At 43.0% G+C, this 27,976-nt stretch overlaps 1 protein-coding gene across 2 annotated transcripts in view; it reads left to right on the top strand.

The window, feature by feature from the left end:
• The window catches only part of EIF4G (eukaryotic translation initiation factor 4G), a 40,068-nt gene extending 20,702 nt beyond the window's left edge, over positions 1-19,366 (top strand). For both annotated transcript variants that reach the window (XM_086815000.1, XM_086814999.1), the window contains exons 7-13: positions 12,828-13,158; positions 13,279-13,383; positions 13,515-13,607; positions 14,807-14,900; positions 18,347-18,435; positions 18,840-18,908; positions 19,052-19,366. In XM_086815000.1, coding sequence (XP_086671126.1) covers positions 12,828-13,158; positions 13,279-13,383; positions 13,515-13,607; positions 14,807-14,900; positions 18,347-18,435; positions 18,840-18,908; positions 19,052-19,114 — 844 coding nt within the window. In that variant the 3' untranslated portion in view covers positions 19,115-19,366. The remainder of the gene's footprint in view (positions 1-12,827; positions 13,159-13,278; positions 13,384-13,514; positions 13,608-14,806; positions 14,901-18,346; positions 18,436-18,839; positions 18,909-19,051) is intronic.
• The last annotated feature ends 8,610 nt before the right edge of the window (positions 19,367-27,976 follow it).

Genomic DNA, 27,976 nt, shown 5'->3' with positions numbered 1-27,976 from the left:
TAACACACAGCAATGTACATAGTCCTGCCCCTGTCAGCTGAAATCTCACCCACATAAAACGGGCCTGTGGGTCTCTAGATAAATCCCCGACGACTTGAAAATATGCACCATAAAGGGGTGCCTTTCACACATGGCCCCTAGTAGGGCTGGCCAACTGTTGTCAAGTTCCTATAAGGGTTGGCTGACTAAGGCCCTAGCCCCTTTGGGCTGGCCGCCTTGCTTCTAGGCCTGGCGGACTGGATGTCCAGCCCTTCCATGGGTTGTTGGGCTTGGCCATGTAGGGTGGGCCACAAGGGCTACCCAGGCAAGTCCCTTAAGGCGGCCTTTTGAGGTGGCCCACAAGGCTGCCCCTTTGCCCACCTGCCCACATAACTATGGTTTGTGTCGCGTGATACACCTCTACATCATTCTAGAGGGTGACTCTCAATACGGACTGACACTATTCCATCGGCAGGACTATCAAGCGGGTTTTTCGTTACCTAAAGGGCACCTGGCACCTCGGATTGTTCAATTCTAGGGGACGTGATTCATAGTTGCATGCCTGTTTAGATTTGGATTGGGCTGGATGTTACCACATGCTATTGTCCACTCACGGCTTGTGCTTTGGTCTTGGTGATTCATGTATATCATGGCCCAGCAAGAAGCAGCCACAACAGTGGCCATTTCAAGTTGTGAAGGGGAGTAAAGGACAACTTTTACAGCTACAGCTGAGTGTGTCTGGCTTAGACGCCTTATGGTCGATTTGGGTGTTGGACAATCGTCCTACACTACCATTTTCATTGACAGTCAGAGCACATTGGCTGTTGTGAAAAATCCAGTGTTTCATGCTCACACTAAGTACATTGAGGTGCATTATAATTATGCCAAAGAAAGATTCCCAGCAGGAGAGATCAGCTTTGTATGTGTGCCTACACATGATAACATGGCAGATTTATTCACGAAGGCTCGTTCTCGTGAAAAGTTTAAAGTTTTTCGCATAGCTTTGGGCTTATTGCCTTTTGGGGATTGATCAGTCTATCCTTGTACACGGTGACATCAACACTCCAGGGGTGTTTGTTGACTCTATGTCACAGGCAGTGGTGTGTGAACACCATAGGATAGTTGGGGCACTTTTTTCTCTCCTTACGAGGGTTTTTTTCTTCGTTGACAGGAACACACCCTCTTAGCCACTTAGTGTGTGTTACCTTATCATGTCATTTTGGTACATCTAACATTATTGAGTTACGTGCCTTTCTCTTTGTGCTACCCCTTATCATGTCATTGTACTTTCATTTTGGTATATCTAATATTATTGAGGTAGGTGCCTCTTTCTCTGTCAAGCTAACATGAATGTGTACGTGTGTGTGTGTGTGTGGGGGGGTGCTGCTTCCCTATTTACCCAACATGAGGCGGCCTTTGTAGAAAAGCCTACCATCGCGTATCAAGAAGTGGCATGGTCGTGTGGCGTCCAATGCATATTCCCGTTGAGTACCGAATTCCACAGAATCCTCGTACTTGTGCTTCATCTTGTCTAGTTTTGTACTAGTAAGATCCACAGTGTGGATTGGATGTGGGACACGGTTTCTTTTCTGCTCTGGGCGTTGGCAACTAGGTTGGCCTTGCTTGGAAGGTACTCGATTATTCCACCAAATCGCTAGAAAATATGGCTCCAACGGTTTTGATGGTTACTTCACTTCGTGCTTGGCTTCGTTTGAAGCCATCTGCGCGAACCTCAAAGTCGCGCCTATAAAGGAAATGCTTCCAATGCTTTAGGACCTGTATCATCGTGAGGAGTTCCCGGTCATAGACTGAGTAGTACTTTTCTGTAAGAATCAATTCTCGATACTCATCCTCGAGCTGCCCAAGATAGTGAGCGGTCCGTGACAAATTGGTCCCATTTATAGGCAGCAACTCCATAATCAGAGTTTTCTTGGGCCCATAATGAATCCAAGAGTACGAAGTTGTGGGATGGAGTTTACAGTTATACTTACTAAAATTCACCCTTTTGTGAAGGCGAGTCGAAGAAGTGGCTTGTACCGTTCTTGCGTTGAGAGGTGCAAGGTATCGCTCGTGCTACACGTGTCGTCGTTCCTTTAGCGCGGTAGCTCGCGTTGTCGCCTATGTTTGAAGCTCTACCTCTTGTACCTATAAATCATGTAACACATGGGGCTATTGTGCTAACTCCGCAAGGGAGATAGTAGGTATTTGGGAAGGGGTCTAGGAAGGGATCTCGATGAATCATGATGATTGACGGAGGAGAGGGGCGGGAAGGCGGGCGTCGAGGTATCATGAAGAGGTATCCATTTCTCCAAGGCCTGTATAGAAGTCATCACGCGTACATCTGATTCCCATGTTGCGATATGACGCACATAAATTCTCGGAACATGGCGTTTGTACCACCATTGGTAACTTGGCTTCTGGAAGTAGTTGCGGTCGAAGAAACAATTTTGTTCTCTCTCATTGTGAGAAGTGTGTGGGAGAAACAGAATTAGGGTTTGGTCATGTGGGAGACATACACAGAGAAGCAAGGGAGAGAGAGAGAGAGAGTTGTGGGGATAAGTCAACTCATGAGGCATGAGTGTGTGACTCCCCTATCACACATGTATATTGCACTAGTACACATAGTGCACTTAGTACATTAAAAGTACTAAGTGTACTATGTACTATAACTTATGGGCTTGTACACACTATAAGGGTGGGCATAACGCCTTTACCCCAACAACCTCCCACTTAAAGGCAAAGTGCCCTTAAGTAAAGGAAAAGAAAAATCAGCATGTACATGATAATATGCAAGGCCATATCAAGGCTGAAACTGGCCTCATCCAATGCCCATCAAGTGTCTGCAATGAGCAAACCGCTCCGGAGGCAAACTCTTCGTCAACAGATCAGCGGGTTGTCATCCGTATGAATCTTAACAAGCTGAATTTGCTTGTTCTCTATCACCTCTCTGATGAAGTGATACTTCACATCCACATGCTTCGTCTTTGCATGAAAGACAGGGTTCTTTGCCAACTGGATGGCACTCTGACTGTCACAATGCAACAATGGAATATCACCTGTATAGCCCAAATCAATCACTAACCGAGATAGCCATAATGCCTCCTTGCAAGCCTCTGTGGCTGCAATATACTCGGCCTCTGTAGTAGATAAGGCTGTGCACTTCTGCATCCTGGATATCCATGACACAGCACCTCCTGTGAATGTAAATACATAACCGGTAGTAGACTTCCGGTTATCTGGATGACCGGCATAATCTGAATCCGTTTAACCATGCACTAATGCATCCTGTTTGCCAAAACAAATGCACATATCCTGTGTGCCCTTCAGGTATCTCATGACACCTTTCATTGCTTCCCAATGCTTCTTGCCAGGGTTGGCCATGTATCTAGAAACCACTCCCACTGCAAATGCAATGTCCGGCCTAGTAGCAACCATGGCATACATGAGACTGCCACAAGCTGAAGCATACGGAATCTTGGCCATATCAGCTCTGTCTCTATCTGACTGCGGGCTGTCCATAGCACTGAGTTTCACATATGGAGGCAAAGGAGTACTAGTCTTCTTCCCCCCCCCGTCCATATTGAACCTCTGCAAGACTTTGCCAATGTATTCCTTCTGAGACAAATACAACACATGCTGATTTCTGTCCCGAAGTATCTGCATACCCAAGATGTGATTTGCATCACCCAAATCCTTCATATCAAAGGTTTCATGCAGCCTCTTCTTCAAGGCATCCATCTCTTTACGAGATTTCCCGGCAATCAACATATCATCAACATACAAAATGAGAATCAATAGACTGCCATCCAAAGCTTTCTTGGTGTACAAGCAGTGATCTATGTCACTTCTCCTGAATTTCTGGGATTTCATGAATGTATCAAATTTATGATACCATTCTCTTGGTGCTTGTTTGAGCCCATAAAGACTCTTTTTCAGCTTGCATACAAGCTTCTCCTTTCCACTCACTGCATAACCCTCTGGCTGCTGCATATATATCTCCTCATGGAGATCACCGTGAAGAAAAGCAGTCTTCACATCCATCTGAATCAAGTCCAGATCATCATGTGCAACCAAAGCTAACACAGCTCTAAGTGTGGTCATTTTGACCACTGGAGAGAAGATTTCCTCAAAGTCCACACCATATTCCTACTTGAAGCCCTTAGCCACTAACCTGGCTTTGTATCTTGGCTTTGCATCTGGTGCAACTTTGAGCCTGTATACCCATTTGCATGGCAAAACCTTCTTGCCTGCAGGCAAATGCACCAACTTCCATGTTCCATTTTTGTGCAGAGAATCCATCTCTGACTTCATGGCACGCTCCCAAAGAGCCTTGTCTGCCCTCTGTAAAGCCTCTTTATAACATGACGGCTCCCCACAGTCAGTAAGCATCAAATAGTCAACCCTTGGAACAAACCTGTCACGGGCTCTGGAGGGTCTTGTGGACCTCCGTACCCAATGACCATCATTTGCAGGTTGCTGTCCAGCCTGCATATCACCCATTGGTGGCTCCTGTTCCATGCCATAAGGCTGAAAAATCATGCCCGGTATCTCCTCTAACTGTGGTATATCCATAGGGATATCTTCTGCCATCTCTGGCTGTCCATTTGGACCATTTTCAGCACCATTTAAGGGCTGGTTTTCTTGCTGTAATGGCTGATTTACAGCCCTTTGTTGTTGTCCATGATGTCCATCATCATCAAAAATGACCCTGCCAGGCTCCTGTTGCCTTGCAGGCTCTTTATACATGCATGTTTCATAAAAAATGACATCATTGCTGCGTATGATCTTTTTATTCATGGGATCCCAAAGTCTATACACCATTTCACCTCTGTCACCATATCCTAGGAATATGCATTTGTGAGACTTAGGATCAAGTTTGGTGCGCATTTCCCTGCGTATGTGCACGTACGCAACGCAACCAAACACTCTCAAGTGCTTGTATGACGGAGGCTTCCCTGTCCATACCTCTTCTGGCACTTTCCCACCAAGCTTGGTGTTAGGTGACCTGTTTATAAGATGAACGGCTGTCTAACAGCTTCAGCCCAAAAACCATGAGGTAATGCAGCATGTGACAACATAGAACGGACCTTCTGCTGAATGGTCCTGTTCATCCTCTCTGCTGTCCCGTTTTGTGGAGGATCATAAGGAGTAGAGAGCTCCCTCTTGATGCCTTTAGCATCACAAAAGTCCTCAAACTGTTTGGACATATACTCTCCACCATTGTCGGAACGCAAAGCCTTCAGTGTTTTGCCAGTTTGATTCTCAACATGAGCAACAAACTTCTGAAACACTGAGAATGTATCACTCTTCAAACGAAGAGGATAACCCCACACCTTGCGTGTGGCATCATCTATAAAAGACACAAAATATTTTGCCCCTCCCAAAGAAAGCTGAGGCATCTCACATACATCTGTATGCACAAGCTCTAACTGAGCATCTTTCTGTCCAAGAGCTTTCTTGTGGGGGCACTGTAGTTGCCTACCATATATACAATGCTCACAAAATTGAAAACTTGAAAACTTTAGAGAAGGCAAGTAACCCAAACGAGACAATTGCTCCATTCCCTTGACACTCATGTGTCCCAACCGGCTATGCCACATAGAAATTTCTGGCAGCTCGGTTGCATTTACATTAGCATGGTGACAAACACCTGCATGCATGAAGTAAAGAGTGTCCACCTTAGAGCCTCTGGCAACAACCAGTGAGCCCTTACTAATCTTCCACTTTCCACTGCCAAATGTGGTAACATAATCAGCATCATCAAGCTGTCCAGTAGAAAGCAAATTCTTCTTGATCTCAGGCACATGCCTGACATCATGGAGCATAAGCTGTGAGCCATCTGAAAACACAAGCCTCACATCACCTCCGCTAAGAATCTTGCATGCATGGTTATCACCCAAATAAACCACTCCTTCATTGCCAGCAGTATACCTGACAAACAAGTCTCTGCAACCTGTGACATGAAAGGAGGCACCTGAATCAATGATCCATGAGTGCATACCATGACCACCTGTAAGAAGTGAATGGGCATCAAGTGAAGACGTAAATAGGACCTCATCCTCACTGCCACTTGCATGTGACACATTGATTTCTTCAATCTTGACTCCACTTTTGCCCTTTGGCTTTACATCTTTGGCTTCATCTTTCTCTTTGTCTTTGCCTTTTCCCTTTTCCTTTTGATCATTTTTCCATTTGTAGCATTGCTTTTTAATGTGTCCCTTCTTGCCACAATAATGGCATTCCAAATCCTTTTTGGAGCGAGACTTGCTCCTTCCCCTTTCTTGGCTTTTCCCCCTTTGCTGGGATCTCCCACGTGCATTCATTGCATTGGACTTTTCAACAGAGTTGTTTTTCCTGTTCATCTCTTCTTGAAGAAGAGCACCCTCAACATCTGCATATGACAGCATAGCATGCGAATTGCTAGTGGCTGACTTGGCTGACAATACCATTAAACTCATTTAGATGGGCTGTCATAGACGCCCCTTCCTTCATCTGAAGACCTATGAGTTTCTTCAACCAATACACTTTGCTTGAGGCACTTTGTTGGGCATACAAGTCCTGCAATCTCTGCCACATTCCCCAAGCTGTCTTCTCTTCACGAATGCTGAAAAGTAATGAGTCTGACACAGACAACATGATAGTAGATCTTGCCAGCTCATCCATATCTTCCCACTCTTCAGCAGTAAGAGAAGCGGGCATCACACCCCTTTCTTTGATAGGCTTGTGTTGCTTTTTCTGGAGCAACACATTGTAGCACTGGGTTTGCCAAATATCATAATTATGCGAGGCTTCAAGCTTCTTGATGTGAAGCAATGAAGAGCTCTCACCTGTGGTTGCCATAGCAATATGCAACCTGTCAATGCCTGACTCCTTGCAAAATGTGCAAACACTGCACCAAAAGCACACAAAGTGCTCACAGTTGTTCTCCCAAGCTTTATCTCCCACTGCGGAAGCACAAATGCAACTTTTCTCCCACTTTTTGTGATGAAATCACCAAAATCTGGTTGCTGCAGATTTTGGACAGCACCTTAAATGTGCTCTGTTGCCCTTCCAAAGTACTGTACAGCAGTACCAAGTGCTCACAAATGATGTACCAAACCTGTACCAGCAAGTACAGCAGCTGAAATTGAACCTTTTGGTCACTCAAAACAGTGTACAGCCATGCCAAAACATGCACAAAGCTGTGCCAAATCTGTACCAGCAGGTACAATAGCAATAAATGCTCTCGTGGCTGTCCAAATGAGTAAAAATCAGACTTTTACAGTCCCGTACACTGCATACAACAGTCCCGAACAGAAATTGGGCAAAAGCCCCTTGACTGCAAGCTGATTTTTGAGGATTCAAGGCATAAATGTCTTGCCTGCTGCTTTGCCAAGCTCAACAAGCATACAAACTTGAAAAGCCCCTTGATTTAAGATTAATTTCTGATCATACATGGTACATTGACGCACATGAAGGCATCCAGAGTGTTCACGATTCTTCCCCCTGGCCACATATACATCAAATACATGAAAGCCCCTTGATTTACAGGCACATTGAGTGCTTGTAAGGCATCAACACATTATTCACAGCATCAAATGCGATCGCCTGCATGCAAATCAACCAAATCGGCACAAAAGCCCCTTGATTTGCACTGCAATTTGCTGCAATTTTACCCAAATGTGCGATTTTTCACATCATACAGCATGTATGAGTGCTTAATTGCACAATTACATCAAAAGCCCCAAATTTCGACATCCAATTTCCTGCAAATTGATCCTGATTGTGACCAATTTCCTGCAAATTGATCCTGATTGTGACCAATGTCACCCAATTTTGCCAATTTTGCTCAAAATTGAGAAATTCGGCACCTGTATCTGCTCAATTGATGATTGCACCTGCGCAATTGCAAATCCCAAAAAAAATTGAGACAAATACCTTGATTTCTGATTTTGTTGCAGGAAAGAGGGTGTGTTGAATTTGGTGCTGCTGTGCAGAAATCTGATGCTATTGGAGGGCTCTTCAGGCGTGCTGCAGAATTCGTGTGCTGCTTTGTTTCTGGAGTCTTCAACACAGAAGCTGTCGTAAGTGGCAGGCGGCAAGCGATACGAGTTGTGTGAGAGCTTTCTTGTACGCAGCCTTCTACGAACGCTCACAGTAGGCAGCCTGAGTTTTTTACTCGCTCGTGCATTCGCCTAGGTACGCTGCCTGGCACTATTCGCGCTGTGGTAGCCTTCGCTTCACGCCCAGCAGTCAGCTCGCCTGCCTGCGCCTAGCTTCGCCTAGCACCACTTGTTGACGTCGCCTTGCCTCTATTCGGCTGTTGTATTACGCCTTTGCTCACGCCAGCGCCAGTGATTACGATTAGCGACCAACGCTGAGTGGGAGACGCCTTGGCTTACGTATCCGACACGCCTGACACGCCTTGGTTGCAGTAGGCGCCTGACACGCCTACCCCCTTGGATTCGCCCTTCAAGATTACACGCCTCGTGGCTTTACGCCGAGCGCTTGCCCTTCTACGATTGCTGGCTCGACTGTGTGCTACAGTTGAAGGCTCTGATACCAGTTGTGTGGGAGAAACAGAATTAGGGTTTGGTCATGTGGGAGACATACACAGAGAAGCAAGGGAGAGAGAGAGAGAGAGAGTTGTGGGGATAAGTCAACTCATGAGGCATGAGTGTGTGACTCCCCTATCACACATGTATATTGCACTAGTACACATAGTGCACTTAGTACATTAAAAGTACTAAGTGTACTATGTACTATAACTTATGGGCTTGTACACACTATAAGGGTGGGCATAACGCCTTTACCCCAACAAGAAGTTGCCATAGTGGGAGTGGTCAAGTTTTTCCTTACCACAATAAAACCATCCATTATGTGTGTAGGAGACGTTTTCGGTCGGTTCCAAAGGCTATAAACCAATTGTCCTTTGAGGGACTGGAGTCACACTAGAGTGGAGAGAGAGAGAGAGAGAGAGATTAAACGTCTTGAAAAGACCCAGTGTGTCTATGAGACCAAAACTGATACAATAGTGTCCATGTAATCTCATCATGGTACAAAAGAAAACAAAAACTAGAGCTATGAGCTGGGAATGTCAAATCTGAGCCATATGATACAAAGTGGGACCATCATCATCATACAATCTATGGAGCTGAAGGGGGCCATCAAGGATATCGAGCATGTGGTTAGCGTGTAGAAGGCTTTCCAGATCCGCTGGGCATGATAAGGCATTGGGAATTGACCAAGAGGGCTGTCGGCCAGCAATGAATGAGAACAACTAGTCGGCTGTAGCAAAGATATGTTTGTGTCTAGGGAATTGGCGGACATCATGTTGGCCAGCTCATAATCCCTTCGAAGGCCTATACATAGCATTGGCTAGGCTCTTGGTAGTTTATTCATTCCTCTAGGGAGGACTCTTTTTGGTCTAGAACCTTTTCACGAGGGGCAGCCTATGGCTTGCCATGATGTACATCTTTTTGTATTATATGAATAGTGAGACTCAGCTCTCTCTCTCTCTCTCTCTCTCTCTCTCTTCTCTCTCAGGTTGTTTGTGTTTTGCATCAGGTTGTTCCAAGATGGTGTTTAGGGCTGAAAGACTCCTAGAGCTTCCACATGTGAGAGCAAGAGAAGCTCATCGAGAAGACCGGTCCTGTAAAAGTGACTCCCAAGTACACATGTGAGTATGCAATCTCCACTGGGCTGCCCATGTAGGTGAAACTTGGTCGAGATGCGAAAAGAGGGGATGTGTTGAAGACCATAACCTTGGTTTTCCCATGGTGTATTGTGAGATCCCGTGTGCACACAAGTCCTGTAATATGCAAGATGGCTCTGGAGAATCTGCAATAAGAACAAATCAGCATAAAGTAGTATGGAAACAAGGATGCCTGGTAGTGATACACCTCCTCCCCCTCCTCTATCAATGAAGGCTGAAATCTCGCTGATGTAGAGGCCAAAGAGAGTGGAAGACAGTGGGCATTCTTGCTTCACTCCAATTGTAGTGGAGGTCTCCTCTGATAATCTTCCTGGGCATCTCACCCGGCTGACAGCAGTTGAAGCTAGCCGACCAACATATCAGCATTATATATAAGAACATAGCACGTTAGCTCATTTCTTATCTCTCTCCTCTTTGGAGTTTGATCATGTAGAACCAGTAGAAGTAGTGAGATGTAGAAGTAGCCCATTTTGGGATAGCATACATGTAACTATTTCCATGTACATAATATATATATTGAAAACCAGTTGTGTTAATGTTCCTACTATAGGGTGCTTAAGGGCTGTGATTAAGGCATGAAGGCTTCTGCTCTGTCACATTGGTATTAGAGCATAAGGTGCAGTCACATCACCAAGCATTGTAGAGTTCCCATATCGGGACTAGTCCCACAGCTTCACATCATAATATGTAGAGTTCCCGTACTTGGGCTAGTAGTCTTGCAAGCCACACGCACCCTACCTTCATCGCATGAGGACCAACCTCCACCCCCCACCCTAGGGGCGTCATACTTGCACCACAAGGGCATTGTCGCAATTTTCAAGGGCATTGTCATAAGGGGTGTACAGGTCCAAGCAAGGTAAATGCAAGCAGCCCAGAGTAGTCAAGGAATGATGATAGTCATCCAAAGTCAAAGACAAAAAGTTGGACTGCCGTCATCAAGCTTAGCATGAGGGGATGTCTCTAATCCTTGATCATATCCCTCGTTAGGCACCAGTATTAGGTGCATTTAGTGCGTCTTCACCGGCATGCATCAGGTCAGCAGCAGTTCAGTACACATATATCAGGTCGACCGTAGTAGAATATCAATCGGCAGCATTGTGTGTGAGTCGGCAGCATTTATGAGTAATTTAAATACAAAAGTTAGCATTTTATGCTACATATTTTATGTCAGAGGACAAATCAGCTGGCCGACCAACATATCAACATCATACGCATGTTAGCTCATTTCTAATCTCTTTCCTCTTTGGAGTTTGATGATGTAGAGCCAGTAGAAGTAGTGAGAAGTAAAAGTAGCCCATTTACGGATAGCATACATGTAACCTTCTCCATGTACATAATATATATACTGAAAACCAGTCTATCTCTCTCTCTCTCTCTCTCTCTTCTCTCGTGCGTTTTGCGTTAAATGTTCCTATAGGGTGCTTAAGGGCTGTGATTAAGGCATGACGGCTTCCGCTATGTCTCATTGCTTTATTGAATGATGAAAAAGACCGACTTCTTGGAGATCTTCCTTGGCTGTAAACCTGTTGCTTGAAGATGACCTAATTTTGACCCTCAAGTTCACCTTTTGCTTCAGACTTCCCTTGGCTGTCCTGGCCCTTGAAGTACTTTAGCACTTCTGAATAATGAGATGGATTGAGCCCTTGACAAGCCCATGCTTATATATGACTCAAAAGTGCTGGTCGGTTTGCTACAAGGGTGGTAGATAAATCCCCATGACCTGAAAATATGCACCATAAAGGGGCACCTTTCACACATGGTCCCTAGTAGGGCTGACCAACTGTTGTCAAGGCCCCATAAGGGCGCTAACTAAGGCCCTAGCCCCTTTGGGCTCCTTGGTCCCTAGGATGGGCCACAAGGGTTGTTTGACAGAAACTCAGTACGAAGGGCTGTGTGTGAATATATGCTCTTGTGTGTGTGTGTGTGTGTGTGTGTGTGGAGTGCGTGTGTGAGAGCTTATCTTGATACAGAGTTCTACACCCACTATTGGGCACTGATGATGTTAGTGGGGATGTCGTAGTATCTAGTCCATACTATGCATAATGGAGTTGATAGTTGTATAGTTGTATAGTCTTGTGGGTTGACTACCATGAGTATATAACATGTACGTTCTTAAAAGGTGATTTTGGGCATGTTCTTGAATTCATCTAGGTATATATATATATATGTATATATATATATATATATATGTATATATATATGTGTATATGTATGTGTATATATATATATATATATATATATATATATATATGTGTATATGTATGTGTATATATATATATATATATATATATATATATATATATATATATATATATATATATATATATATATATATATATATATATATAAGACCTCTAAACCTATGACTAGTGTCCTAGGCAGAGCTTGATACACTTCTACATCATTCTAGAGGGTGACTCACAATATAGATTGGCATTGCTCCATGTGTGGGACTTGCACACGTGACCAAGACCATGTACGGGACTTGTACACCTGACCTTGGACACTTAGAGTGGAACCCTAGCTAACTCGTCCCGGACTAGCGCTCACAAGGGATCAGTTACCACTCTAGGTTCTGCTGTACAGATATGTGCATGTGGTATCCAAGTGCGGGATGCACGTGACAGGAGCTCTTTCACTGCCTTTGAATATATGGTCTCTTGGATGTGGTCAAAGTCCTTACAAGACCATCCTTATGTCACTTGTCCAGGCTCTTACTGGATTTTTTTGTGGCTTATCGTCAATGGGTTCAGGGGTTTAATGCAGGGATATAAAGGTTGTGATTGATGGTCTCTTCTCTGTCTCGTCACTTGGTGTGCGGCATAGGAATAAACACTGTGATTGTTGGTCTGTTCTGTCCCATTGCCCCATTGCCTTTTGTGCTGCATAGGGATAAAGGTTGTGATTGAGGCCTGTTCTCTGTCCTATGGCCTGGTCTGCTGTATACCTTATTGAGGTTGGGTAGGAGTAGGAATAAGAATAACCTTTGTTTGTGTGATCTCAGAGGGTTGCTAGGAAATGAGTTCAGGAGCATATGAAAACCAGTATTGCTTTTCATCTATGTTACTAACTCTTCCCATCCTGTGACTTTTCTTCCACAAATCATGGCTTATAGTTTACTTTCCCAAGACCTTACATGTTTAATTTTTTTCAGCTTTCAGATGTTTATGGAGTTATTGGAGGATTCGATAATGGATGTACCTAGGGCCCCAGAATTTCTTGCTGAAATGCTCTCGAGGCTGACTTCAGCAGAAGTTTTGTTACTTGATCAAGTCGCGGGTTTGTTAAAAATGCAGAGTGGTTTTGGTCTTGATATGATTGGAAGAGTGCTTGCTGGTCTTCGTCAGGATAGAGGAGAGACACATTTGCTGGAATTGTTTAAATCCTCGAGGATTCGGCTTGAAGACTTCATTATCTCTGACAACCCTCGAAGCAAAAAAATATCTGAATTTTTCCAAGAATATAATCTGCACTGTATAGATATGGTGAGCTTGCATGCCTCATTACAAAGTTATGTAAGTAGCTGCTTGTTTTCAGATGTACTATTCAAACCTTTTTGCGTCGGGGACTCATGCTTAGTTGTGTTCAAACATGTTCTTTTCCAGGATTCTGATAATAGACCACCACCCATCATTCAACAGGTGGGGAAACAACTGTTGGACCATTTAAGCAGAAATGAACCTATTTCAGAGACTTTGAGGTGGCTAGAGGTCAGTGACTTCAATTTTTGATCTAATCATGCCTCGATGGGCTTAATTGCACATGCTTGTTTTAAAGATTCTAATGGAGATCATAGCATCTAATCGATCTGTTTTTAAACTCTCTTAATTGATTTTTTCAGAGGAGCATTACGCCTCCAATGCAGTCAGATTCTACCTTTTTACAGATGCTGATGACTCAAGTACTGAAACATTCCATACCTAGTAGCTTTGAGGTATGGCTAACATCTTTTTTTAGCAGTGTTGCTTTCACTCCAGTGTAGAATATATTTTTCATGATGCTCACGTTCTAGTATTATGGTGCTTTGCAAGTTGGCTTGAGCGAGGAATCGCTTCCTCTGTGTGGTTCTCAACTTCAAGTGTGGTAGAGAGGCACAATGGTCCTTCACATAGGGTTTCATTTTGGCACCATGGAGCGCCTTTGTGGATGCACAGTAAGGGTAAGAGCTAAGCTTTTGAAATTGAAAAGAACAAGATGACATGGTTGTGAGGTTGTTGACAATGGCTAGCAGTGGCTGCAGTAGACCACTAGAGTGGATGGACGCCATGTCTAGCACCTGAACTGAAGGTTGGAAGATTAGACGTGTGACAAGTACATACTGTTTCTAATCTGAGTAATGGTTTGGGGTCTTTAATCTTTACACTTGCTCAAAGATTGGAGTCTGACATGCACAATTCAAGATGCCCAAAAACCCTTATATCAAGGAGGAATTTTTTCTGGCAGGAGTGAAACGAGGGATGCATTTGGGTAGTTGCTACTCATGAAGCTTGCTGAAGTAGTAGAAGGAAGAGTGAGCTCTAGAAGCAACAAGAGAGTATTTAGTTTAATCAAGGTCACCCAAAGAGTAACTTGTGACAGGCTTAAAAGCTAGCAAAGTTAATTAGATCTGGTCACTGGTGTCACGTAACCTTTTCAAGTTTTATTCAGATTTGCTAATCATGATAGCTCGGTCCAGATCTCCAATTAATAAATAAAGAGTATTGTGAATGCTGTCTCTCTGTAGTCTCTCTGTAGTATGTACAGAGTCAGGCTGATTATATATCTAGTATTGCACGATTGAGTGATCCAACCACAAAGGTACTTTGTTTTATGTCTGAAACCATCCAACTTCAGAAGTACGTCGGTTCAAGTTTTGGATCGAAATTATTTTTCATAAGTGTAAGATGTCTTCTCCTTACTCTTCTAAACAACCATGGAGGTAATATGCATAAGTGTAAGATGTCTTCTCCTTTCTAAACAACCATGGAGGTAATATGCATAAGTGTAAGATGTCTTCTCCTTACTTTTTAAAAACACCATGGAGGTAATGTTACTTTCTTCTACCAGTTTTTAGAGATTTCTGCAGAAAATTGAATTGTTATAAATTGAAGGTTAGATTTCTGAATTTAAACTTTTTGATTCTGTTATGTACAGAAAGATCCACCAGATGAAATTATCAAAGAAAGGCTCTCTCAATATAGGACACTGTTGAGGAGATTTGCCTCGGACAAGGAGAAGCAACGGCAATGTAAGTCTAAGGCTTTGCTGTGTGTCTCAGCAGTTGTCTTCTGTTATTTTTTATTTTCAGGCATATCCTGTAATTTTACCCTTTTTAATAGACTTATGGCATTTATCCTGTGTCTGCTGGACATTAGGTATGGGAGGCTTAATTGTGTTATCAATGGTCGCACATAAAGCTTTTGTGTGATTATCTTGTAGGTGTCTTTATGCTAATGATGAAAGGGTTGTTTGCTTTAAACCTTTACTCCAATGCAGCAATTGTGAAAGGATGAATGTCCATGATGAAAAATTGCTTGACACCATAATAGTAAACCTTATAGTAATGATTACGCAATTGGAGGTGCGGTAGGCCTGTCAACTGTATCTGTGCTATTAAGGGTGAGCTTCCCAGCTCATGCCTAGTTGTGTAGAGGGCAATTGGTACATTACTTAATTTGAGTTTCTTCAGCTTCTGTGAACATGATGACTGGTTCAGCATTCAACCTTACATGGCCATAGTGTGGGGTGCTCTGGTTACATTGGTAAAGCATTCATTAAAAAAAAAAGAATGCTATGCATAAGTTGAGACACTTGTATGCTCAGTGCTGTACTCGTGACACTGCACCTGAGACCAAAGATAGCCTGCTAGGGTATCTTGTATTTAAGATGTGTCTAGGTGATAGAAAAAGCACTGTCAAACACCAAGAAATCTCGTAAGAGTGAATGATGAGACGGCTTCTTGCTTGAGTTGAAGTATATGTGCTTAACACACCATGACTGGCTATGGGACCCTTGTGTTGTGCACTGCTAATACTAGCGCACAGTTCAATTTCTGGTCTAGCCACACATATAATCCTGAGCATAAATCCTGTATTGTTAATCCTGCAAGTGAAATCACTAGCACTACTACAAAAGTGGCTTGTTTCTCATGGCTTGCAATTCTGAAGCGTGCAAGATGCAGACTTGCAATGATGCATCTCTCAAATGCAATACACAGGCTTAGAAGCTTGTGTGGCAAAAGAAAGCAACGCTTTGTAGGATAGAAGGTCTATGTAAATGAATTGTTTTAGAAGAGCTCGAATGTGCTGCATTCTGTCGATGTGAATGCCTGATGGATTGGGTACGGATGTGGAAGAATGAATTGACTTCAGGCATTCACATTACTTGAATACCCATCTGAGAACAAGCCTGTGCAAATATGAGCAGCTCTGTTGCCAGCTGCTCACTTGGGTCCTTGATCCAGAGAATTAACACACTATCAACACTATCATGATTTTGCAATCTATGGTAAAGATCTGTGGATCCTGAGATACCCCCCAACGCGGTAGAGCAAGGGCAGAGCACAATCTTGCCACACACTTGTACTATTAATACTCTAAAACATCTATGAAATGGCACAGCACAATACAAGATAGAAATGCTGAAAATTAAATGACACTGGCAATAGGGCGGGAAAGGGATGACTGCCGTTGTAATATAGCAAATGAAGCATTGGCTTGGAAGGCCAGAATACTCCACGTGCTGCTGTATGGGGTTTCCTCCAAGGCTCGCAATAGATATACAATGTGGTACAGACTTCAGCGAGGCCACACAGATGGGGAGGGAGGAGACGAGGGGAGGCACGGAGCAACGAAGAGAGGGAGGGGGGGGGCAGCATCAAAGAGGGGGAGGCAGGTGTCATGTGTGCACAGTGTGTATCTACCGTGTGCTACACGCACACAAGACTAGCTTCGAAGTTTGGGGAAGCTTGGAGCTGGGCAGGCATTGAACAGTTTAGAGAGAGAAAAAAAAGGCAGTCGGCTATTGTTGTAAGAGAAAGAGAGAGCGAGTGAGAGAAAGGATCGCCGGCTGTTGTTTGCGCAGGGTACTCTTGGTCGGGTCTTGCACAGGCTGTGGGCGCAGGTGTATAGGCACCGCAAGCATGGATGGACTGTCAACGTGGCAGCATAGGCCTGCATGCGTCTAAGCCTAGGAAGGCATGCACCCAAGCCTAGGCAGGCAGGCGGCCAAGCCTAGGCGCAAGCTGGCGCAAGTAGCCGAAGACAGCCGTGGGCGGGTGGTGATGCCTATGCACAGGCAGCCACACCTTTTCGCAGGCAACAAGGCAGTGCGCACGCCACAACGGTTTCCGACCACGCCGGCAACGTGTGGCGTCGAGTTCAGGTGGGCGCAGAAAAAAAAAGCGTAAAAGCATACCAGTGTCAAATTGAGCTTTTGTTTTTAAAAAAAAAACATACGCTTGCTTTCGTTTTTTTTGAATGGATTAAACCTTATTGAAGAGTTTAAAGTCCTATTTAAAGCTTAAAGGTGTTTTTTTAAAGAAAACAGAATATATATATATATATATATATAAACACAAAAGCAAAAGCTCAAGATTGCTTTTGGGGAACCTTATATAAACCCCTTAAGTGGGCTTCTTGCCACACATCTCTCAAGTTCTCAAGCTCTCAAGCTCTCGAGTTCTCTAGCACTTTTCTTGTGCAAGATCGAATTTTCTCTCCCCTTGCCCTCTTCAAGATGTCGATCCAAGAATCCGAGTTTGAGCCTCTTATCGAATGTGAAGGCCTGTCGGCTACGGAAGATACGGATGCCGACCTTTTCAACGATTATGTGTCAAAATAAGATTTCCAAGAGTTTAAAGTTGCTCTCGAAGCTTCTTCTTCGGAACGTCAAGCACAAATCCCCGTGCAGATGTAGGCTTTGCAGAACTCCATTTCTCTGTTGACCACTACCCTATCTACTCTTTCGGGTATGCATACCTTGGTCTCTGCTTTAGGTCCCAACATTACTCTAGAACAGTTCGGGGGCGAGCAAAAGCAGCGTACCAAGGAGATAGTGGACACTTGGCTACATAAGTGGCAAGTCCATTTTCAGTTCCATCCATATGACGATGGGAAAAAGATCCAGTTAGGAGGAGGTTTCCTCTCAGGCAAAGCTTTGCTTTGGTGGAAGGAACTCAACCCTAAGCCAATGACTCGGGTACAATTCGAAGATGTCTTCAAGAAAGAATTCCTGAAGAAAGAGGATGATTATGATGTTGTTGCCCGGTTTACAACTTTGACGATGACCTCGCAGCACCTCACTTATGAGGTCTACCTCCAGAAATTTAGGGGACTTGCAGATGAAAGCTACGAAGATGGATCCCACAACTCTTTTGGGGTTCTTTGTAGCCGGTTTACTCGACTCATACCGTTTACATGTTAAAAATAACAAATGCAAAACTTTGGACGAGGCCATTCATTCAGCTCGTATCTATGATGATACAATGGTCTCTTCCAAGTCTAAACCCGTTTGTAGACAGCCCCGATTTCCACCCTTTCCTTCCTGCCTGTTCTTTCCGCTTGGATGGCTCAGGCAGTCTCACGATTGAAAGGTGTTAATTGCTTGCCTATCACATTACCAAGTTCATCTTTTTGATTTCCTGCTTGGTCTCTTTTGTATTTTGAGTCTTGACACTTTTTTTGTGTGTTTCAGACATTGTTGCCATGCAACTGTTTGTCCATGATATAGGTCATCCAATGGGCTTGATGACCACTTTGTTCAATACTTTTTATCAGGAAGAGGTACGTGAAGTTAAGCAATTTTGCAGCTATCTGGTTTTAATGGAAATGAAGGTACACACAGGTGACCTCGATGGGAATGGAACATATGTCAATATACACTGCCTCAATAATCTATGAGAACACCTCAGGCTTTGAATAGGGAGGGCAGCCATGACGTGTGTGCTGTGTGTGTGGGATATCTGCCTCGCACATGCCCTTTACCTTGCTCCTCTTCTTCTCTTACTAGCACCACTCTTGTTCCTCACCTATCAGCACATGTGATGGCACCTTTTGTTCTTGTTTTATTGATTTTTTTAAATCTTATTTTTGAGACTGCCTTTTATATGTAACATCATCACTATTGAATGCATCCTTCTGGGTCTACTAAGGCTTGCAACCAGTAAAGTTTGATGAATATTTTGCAGGTAATTTCTGAGTCTGCATACGTCAAATGGGAAGACGATGTGAATGATCCCACCCTAGGCAGGGATAAGGTCTTTCTCTGAGTGTTCTTTGTTTAGTTTATAGGGGACGCCCCTATGTTTATCCCACCAGAACCTTTTGTTATTCGCTAATTCAGGTCCCTTGGATTTTGTCTACAAGTAAACAAGTTTTGTGGAATCATGTGTTTCTGCAGGCTCTTAGGGATGTTTATAGATGGTTATCATGGTTGCGAACAGCACCTGAACAAGATTTTTGACAAGCTGTGAAACTTTGTTTTGTCATGGAGCATTCCCTTTGAACGTGGGAGCGGATTTTGTACAGCAATAGCAGAGACACTTCGTTCAACTGAGAAAATTTTTTAAATCACTTTCAGGTGGATGACATGTTATGCAACTTTTTCTAGTTCAGATTCACGTACACTATTTGTTGTCACGGTTCAGATACAGAAGGCAGTGGGAAATCTGCCACTGTTGTATATGTATCGTTCAATCCAATTCCCTTCTCTCTCTCTCTCTCTCTCTCTCTCTCTCTCTCTAATAATAGCTTTGAGGAAAGGTGGTGTGCATGGAACACAAGCGTCAAGGAAATTATTTCGTTTTCAGGTAGGTTGTTGATCTGATTTTCCTAATTCTTCAGTATCTTGACTTTTGAAAGAATGCACACGCGAAAGCTCATCCAACCTGATAACACTTGTTTTTATTTCTATTTTCCTTACACGCAAGTGAGTTTCTACTGCAGTTTGGCGTGCCTCTTCAGTGAAGAAGTGATGTATTGTTATTTGGTTTCTTGTCGCATGAAATGCTGGCTGCTGCAAGATCCAATTATAAAACAGCTTCATCTCTTCACTGGTTATGTGATTTTGTAATGTTATTTGGTTTCTTGTGACCTGAATTGTTGCACCCTCAATAAAATGTCTTGTTTTCAATTGATGAGAGGTTTCAGAATCCATCTGTTTTTTTTTTGAAGACTAGACCTAGTTCTACATAATCTCTACTAAGCAAACTTTTTGATATTAAGTGCTGTTTGTTCTTAAAAGTTTTGAAGGTGGGCGTCGAGTTACACTCTTCCCTTTACCAGGATTCAAAGAATGCAAAAGTTAAGTTGTAAAAGTATTCGGTAGTTGCAAGAGCATGTGTGGGAGTGAAATGGAAGTTTGCCTTTTAAGCACACTGAATTGTGAATATGGGCCTGTAAATTGGAAATGTGATTAAGCATGTGTTGGAGTGAAATGGAAGACTGCTTTTGAAGCACGTTGAATTGTGAATATGGACTTATTAATTGAGAACGTGTGAGTTTCGAATCTCTTATATTAAACAATTGTTGGCTATGTATATTGTCCCGATTTCACATCATCTTTTTGAGATAAAGGATAGTTACTATGAATGGTCTGTGTAGGAACGATGGTTTTTTTTACACTTGAGAGGAGGGCAACCCAAAGCATTGGTTCTATGGTGTGATCAAATCAAGAAGTCTATGACATTTCAAGATCTTCATTATCCACACATCGGATGCTTTGGATTTGTAGCTTTACTCTTCACAAAAGTTTAATACAACCAAGGGTGGGTGCGGAGGAACTTGCTCATTGCCTAGAGCAACGACCATGGCTGCACAAAAGTATGGTTCTCCAAGAGGCAATTAAGAAAGCCATAAAAGTAGAGAGTTGCAACACATCAATCCTCCAATAATGGTCAGTTCTAGATCAACTCACGGATAAGGATACTTTGAGGCAAGAGTAGAGAATAAGGGGAAGCTCATAAGTATTCTATTGTAAGGGAATGATTGTGTATTGCTTATTGCAAAAAATGACGGATATAGAATTGATTAGTTTTCACACTAGCGTGGTCAAACTTAAAAATGGTTCCACTTTTATTACTAGTCTTAAGCAAGTATGTACAAAAGTCCATAGACTTTTCGTATTTGACATTAAGCACAAGGTAAGACTGTTTTATATGTTGCACCGTTGTCTTACAAAAAATAAGTGCCACTTCGAGCAAGAAGATCACAAAGTGCCTTCCGACAGGTCGGGTGGTTGAAACCGTGTCAACTTAGGGAGTGGTAACATACTCCCCTCCTTGATGATATAATTGCGTCCTATCATGTTACCCAAGTCGGTGGTAAAGTTGTTGCCAGGGTGAAAAGGTGTGGGGATGGTTCATGATACACTACGAAGTTGGCATGTGAGGTAAATGCTATGGTTCGGGATCCATTTGGAGCCAGATGTAAGGCATATTGATGAGAAGCTTTGGGCAAAGCCACTCTATATGTTCTAGCACCACTTTACAAAGATAAATGTCCATTCAAGCGGGGCAGATGATGGTAAAGCGCCTTGCAGTAAGTCAGACGAGCGAAAACATGTTAACCTAGGAAGTGGTTAACATATCCCTCTTCCTAATGGTGTGACAACATCGATGGTGAAGTTATTGCCAGGGTGAAAAGGCGTGGATGGTCTAGGATATGCTATGAAGTTGGCACACGAGGATGGTTCGAGACCAATCCATAGCAGGCAGTCGGATGCAGGGTATATTGATGAGAACCTTTGGGCAGGCCTAGTGGTAGGAAGCATATTGAGGCGACATAAAAAGTGAGGCGATGTAGAGGTTCTTCATGCTAGGTATCCATTGGTTGTGGAAGTGGCGTAGACCTATCAGCATTAGGTAGTTGGTAGAAGCGGCCCGCACTCTCTGATTGTTGGTAGAATGAGCGTTGACCACCATGGAATTATTGGTATGGGTAGATGGTGGTCTGGATTTTATGGCATGACATAACATTATGTCTGAATGTCATGGCGTGATACGTAGAGATTGGGCTTCTTCGTTGGTGAATACATTGGCCAGGGTGAAGTTTTATTGGTGGTGTATATGGAGGGTTGGGGTTGACGAGGTTAGTTGGAGATGCATGTGGATGGTCCATGATATACCCTGAAGTTGGCATGCAAGGGTTCGTGGTATGGTTTGAGATTGAACTGGAGTCATATGTAGGACATGTTGAGAAGCCTTGGGTAAGGCCACTTTATGTGTTCCAACACTGTCTTACAAAAGGTAAGTGCCCTTTCTAGTGGATAAGATGGCAAAGTGCCTTACAGTAGGTTGGGCGGGTGAAACCATGTTAACATAGGGAGTGGTTAACATGGCTCCCTTCGTAATGGTGATCATGTCCTCGTGTTAACCAAGTTGGTGGTGGTGAAGTTTCTTGCAAGCGTGGAAAGGTGTGGATGGTCTAGGATATGCCATGAAGTGGGCATGCGAGGGTAAGCGGTATGGTTCGTGAGACTGATCTGAAGCTGGATACAAGGCATCATGGTTGAAAGGGGCACGAAAAGTGATAGGCGATGTAGAGGCTTTTCATGCTAGACCTTCGTTGGTTATGGAAGTGGCGTGGACCCATGAACATTAGGTCATTGTTAGAAGCAATCCGTACCCTCCGATTGGAAGAATGAGTGTGATAGGACTACCATGTAGTGATTGGTATGGGTAAATGGCAGTCCAGATCTTCATGGCACACGACATGATAGTATGTCTCGACCTCATGGCGTGATGCCTAGAGATTGGGCTTCTTTGTTAGTGAATACATTGGCTAGGGTAAGTGGGTCGTACCATGGGGCCAACCATGGTTTCCCTATCTAGAGATGTACATGGAGGGTTGGTGTTGGCGAGGTTAATTGCTGGTGCATGTGTTTGTGTATGCCATGAGATGCAAGATATGAAAAAAATGTGATGTCTGTAGTACTGAAATATGTAGGTAACGTGAATGGAAAATGGGTAGGTGGTGTGTACCCTATGTGTGTACTTCTCCAACTTGAAGATTTCACCAACTCAACTGCTTTCTTCAACTCTCTTTATTACTTCAACATTTTCTTGACATCCCTTTTCTTGGGGAGTCAAGATTATTACATTGTTGATGCATACTAGCAGCTTTACCATAATTGCAATGGAGTTGGGTGATGGAGTTGGGCGACCTCTGTGGCTCAAGGGATTTGGTGTTAATGAGCACTTAGGATAGAGGCGATGTGGATCAATGGATGGTAGGACAAAAGAAGAGACCATAAAGGTTCCTGTTGATTTGAGAAAGGTCCAGAAGATGTCGTACCATGGGTGAGGCTTGTGCTCGCCACTATGGTCCCCTCATTGAGAAATGTACATGGACGATGGTTGACAATGAGGCTTAATGCAAGTGCTTGAGATATTGGTGCCTATTGATGTGTCTACTAGATGTAGAGCCCGTGTGTATATTGTAGGTACATGTGGGCATTGAGCAAAAGGTGGGCTCGTGTAGACGCTCCTTCTGGTGAAAACTCTTAACAAATCATTTTTTCAACACTTATTTGTCTACTCTCTTCGATCCTTACACATGGTTTGAGATAGGGAAATGAGTGTTGATGTGTATTGAGGATGGCAGATAAGAGAGGTGTGAATGAGGTTGGGTTGTCCATGAGAATGGAAGAATTTAGGACACCTAGTATGGCATGTACATTGGTTAATTGTGAGCGATGGGACAATACCGATCATATGTGGCTTTGCACTGACATGGGCATCTCTACTTCGTTTGATTAGCATTTTTGTGGGCATGTTTTGCACCGTGGAGGGAGAGGCAGAACATGGTAGGTTCTTCTTCTTGGACCAACATGACTGTCTGTTTTGCACACCAACATCTTGGTTCTTCTTCTTCTTCGTTTGATTACCATGTTTTGTTGGTTTTTCTTCCCGTTTAAGTTCTCTTGTCGGTTTCATGCTCTCTCTCTCTCTCTCTCTCTCTCTCTCTCTCTCTCTCTCTCTCTCTCTCTCATTTTTTTTGTAATAAATAATAATTAATTTTAAAAAATTACGTTTTTTGACACTTGGCACACGTGAGCCTACGTCACCATGTGGTCTTTGTTTTATTTTTTAATCAATTTTTTTTTGTGAAGTTCTTGTTTGGGTAAAGACATGGAATCCCTAATCTTTCATTGCCACATGGCACACATGAGCCTATGTCAACACGTGACTTTTTTTTTCTAAAAAACATTTTTTCTTTGACCTTTTTTACAAGTGCATGTGTATGTGTGTGCGTGCATGTGATAATTTTTTCTAAAAGGGAGGGGTACTTCAAAAATGTAGAGAGAGAAAAATTAAAGGATCTTCGGATGCTGTTTATACAAGGGAGGGATGTTTCAAAAATGTAGGGGGAGGAAATTCAAAGGGGCTTCAGAGACAGAGAGGGGAATTAGTTTATAGATGTTTATATACAAACTATGTGTTTATGCATACGTGCATCTATATATGTGTTACATGCACGTAAGTGTACGTGCGCGTTTTTAACTTTTGGTTATTTTTAGTTTTGTTTTGGTTTTTATTTTTTTAATCATTTTCGAGTATATGTTTATATACAATTAATAGGAAGTGCTGCATTACAATGGGGTTTAAAGGTTTCAGCTTATCGTGTGGCCTCACTGAGCGAAGGCAAAGAGGAGTCACTTACCCATCCATGACAAAAGCGTTGACATCACTCCTATTGTTGGTGTCTTTGTTGGCACACTTGATTGAGCTTTGTCTTTCCAGTTCCTAGCTTGGTGTTGCAGTGTGGCCACCAACAACTAACGTTGTGGGGTCGTGGTGGTGTTCCTTTTGAGCCTTAGGGTTACTCGTCGAGGATGCTGCAATTGTGTGTGTATGACACTCTTTGGGGCTTGGCATCATGGGTGGCTCTTCTTTGATGGGAAAAGGGATGGGTAAGGGCACTACATACTTTCTCTTACTAATTTGTGGCCACCGACTCGTCTGAGTTTTCTGAAAGTGACGTTGACACATGAGTTGAGGTGGAACCCACCACTACTCTCCATTCTTGCTTAAGCTTTGGCGATGTCAAAGGCATAACTTTTGGTCACTCCGTATTTGGTTTGGCATTTGATGGCATGGCTGCAAAGGCTTGTGGTGTAAGTTTTCATGACTTTGGAACCCAAATGTAGGGTTTTTGTTCATAGAAGCCCTATGGGATTGGTTGGGATCCAATGGAATGTTGGCTGTCTCACAGCTTTAACTAGCGTTTGAGGTTCACTACCTAACTCTCTTTGCTTAAGAAAAATTGGGGTGCGGTTTATGAGGTTTTTGGGATCCAAACGAAAGAGTTTCTTGTTGGAAATGGGGTTGAAAGAATGCGCGCGCGCGCACACGCACACACACACAAACACACAGTGGAGAAGCTCAAGAGAGCACATAATGAGATGATAGATAGATAATGAGTGTGTGCCGTATAAAGAAGATAAGTATTCCCCAAGATGGGTGTATACTAGTACGGGGAAAAAAAACCTCGTAAAGAGGGAAAAAGTGTCCTAGCGGGTCCTGGTGTGTTCACACACAGCACTACCGAATATGGCTACAAATCCTCCCTGGGAGTGATGATGTGAACAAGGGGTGAGTTGACACTAGAAGTAAATAGATGTGTGGGAGGCTCTTTGGACTGTGATAGGGAGCGCAGACTAGTCCCCAAAGGGAAGTAAGTTTAAAGCTTTGCGAAGTGCCTCAAACTTCTCTCGTGGGGGAGAGCCTTCGTGAAAAAATATGCCAAGTTGTCATGTGTTGGCACATAAGCCAAGTTGATTTCCCTTGCATAGCATCTCTTCTCACATATTGATAGTGCACCTCAATGTGCTTTGTGCGAGCATGAAAAATTAGATTCCTCACAACTGCTAATAGCGCTCTGATTGTCATTGAAGATGGTAGTGGCTAAGGACTCACCAATACCCAAATCAGCAATAAAGCACCTAAGCCAAACACATTCAACTATAGCTGTACACGCTACCCTGTACACTCTGCTTCACAGCTAGAAATGGCCACAGTGGATTGCTTTTTGCTGAACCATGATATACATGAATCACCAAGGCCAAAGCAAAAACCACTCGTGGACACTTGTGTGTCATAACATCCAAGCTAGTCTAAGTCTGTAAATACATGCAACTGTGATTTATCCCCCTTGGGATAAAATAACCCAAAGTGCTTAGTGCCCTTAAGGTAATGGAACACTTGTTTGACAGACTGCCAATGTTGTGCCTGGGCTATGCATAAATTTGATCAATATTGAGACCACATACTGAATGTCAAGCTTGGTGTTACAAAAAAAGATAAGGCATTCAATAGCTTCTTGATACAAGCCAGTATCGAAAGAGTCACCTGCATCTTCAAGACTTAGTTGTAAACTTGACTCCATATGTGTATCCACAGGTTTACAGTCTTCAAGAGATTGAACCTCTTTAACAATGCATCTATGTATTTCTTCTACAACATAACAATGCCATCATTACGCTACCAAAATTAATGCCCAAGTAATAGTGCAACGGTCCAAGATCTGACATCTCAAAAGACTTCTCTAATTAAGCTATAAAAGCTGAAGTATGATCATCATTAGGGCTTGTGAGCAACATTCCATCAACATATAATACAATGATGAATAAAACATCCATAGTCCCCTTAATACAGAGGGTACTGTTAGTTGGGTTGTTATAAAAAACCTGTGCAACCAAGTATGGATGTATCTTTTCATACCATGCTCTCTGGGGGGCCTGCTTAAGACCATATAAAGCTTTCTTCAATCTGCATGCTTTTGATTCCTAACTTTTCTGAACAAAACCACAAGGTTGAGATACATAGACCTCCTCATGCAAATCTCCATTCAAGAAAGTAGTTTTGATCTATCCAACTCATGTACATTTCAACCTTATGTGCTGTACATGCAATGATAGTCCACATGGTAGTCATACAACATGTGGGTGCAAAGGTTTCACCATAGTCAATACCTTTCTCTTGTGCATAACCTTTTGCAACAAGCCTAGCTTTGTATCGCTCAAGCACTGCCATCCACTTTACATTTGAGCTTGTAAACCCATTTCAAACCAATGGTCTTCTTGCCAAGAGGCAAGTCTACCAAATCCCATGCTATCATTTTTGAGTTTTGAATCATACTTAGATTTGATGGCACTCATCCAATTTTCAGATTCCTTTGCTTCATCAAAGGAGAAAGGTTCCTCTTCATCACATAAACTGGCAATAAGAGATAACCTGCATATCAACAAGAGATGCATGATGAGAGCCTGCACGTGTTCCTAGGCAAAGGAGTGGCCAATTTGCTGTCACGTAGTGTTTGCACCAGCCATTTCGGCATACTTTTAGACTTCACAATTTTCCTTCTTTCCTCATTAACTGTATCATCGTCAATAGGGTGATGTGGGCTAAAAAACATGCTGATTTGTAACCTGTGAGGGCTAATTTTCAACATTCCTTTTCTAACGTGTGTGGGCTGATTTTCAGTATTCCTTAGATTAGCCAAATGCTCTATATCAATGTGTCCTATATTTAACAATGGAAGGAGAGTGTCAAATATGTCTTGCGAACATAAATTTTACTATTTTTTATATGAAAGCAAGGGCTGAATTGTATCTTCCACAAATACAACATCTCTACTCATAAGAATCTGCTTGGTAGCAAGATGATAGAGACGGTAAGCCTTACTTTCCGAGTTGTATCCCACAAAAATACATTTAACAGCCTTATTATCAAGCTTGCTAGCTGCAAAGTTGCTCAAGCACAAGTGCATAAGCAAGACAACCAAAAATGCGTAAAGCACCCACATAGGGCTTTCTGCCATTCCAAGCTTCAAAAGGTGTAATTGAATGCAAAGCCTTTGTAGGACACTTGTTCAAAACATATGTTACACACATGATTGCTTCTAGCCAGAAACCACAAGGTAACTCTTGAATTTTGCCATACAACATGCCATCTCCACGAGAGACTTGTTTTTACGTTCAGCTACACCATTTTGCTGAGGTGTGTAGGGTAGAGTACATTGTTGTTTTATCCAATTATCAGTCATGTATGCATGAAACTCTTTAGACATATACCCCCCCTCGATCAATACGTAGGGTACCAATCTTAGACATATACCCCCCCTCTCGATCAGTACGCTGGTTACCAATCTTACATTGGTGTTTTATCCCTTTATCCAACCATGTATGCATAGACATATACTCCCCTCCTCGATCAGTACACGCAGGGTAGCAGCAAAGTGCCTAAAGCACATATACCCAAGTATGTGTGGAATAATCCATCAACAATGAATGTGTGACAAAATAGAGGTAGCCCCCAATAGACAA

Source organism: Cibotium barometz, chromosome 20 (assembly GCF_041138505.1).
Source record: "Cibotium barometz isolate CiBa-2024 chromosome 20, ASM4113850v1, whole genome shotgun sequence".
Lineage (NCBI taxonomy): Eukaryota > Viridiplantae > Streptophyta > Polypodiopsida > Cyatheales > Cibotiaceae > Cibotium > Cibotium barometz.
The sequence above is the reverse complement of the archived record's forward strand: the minus strand, read 5'-3'. Positions and strand labels throughout refer to the sequence as shown.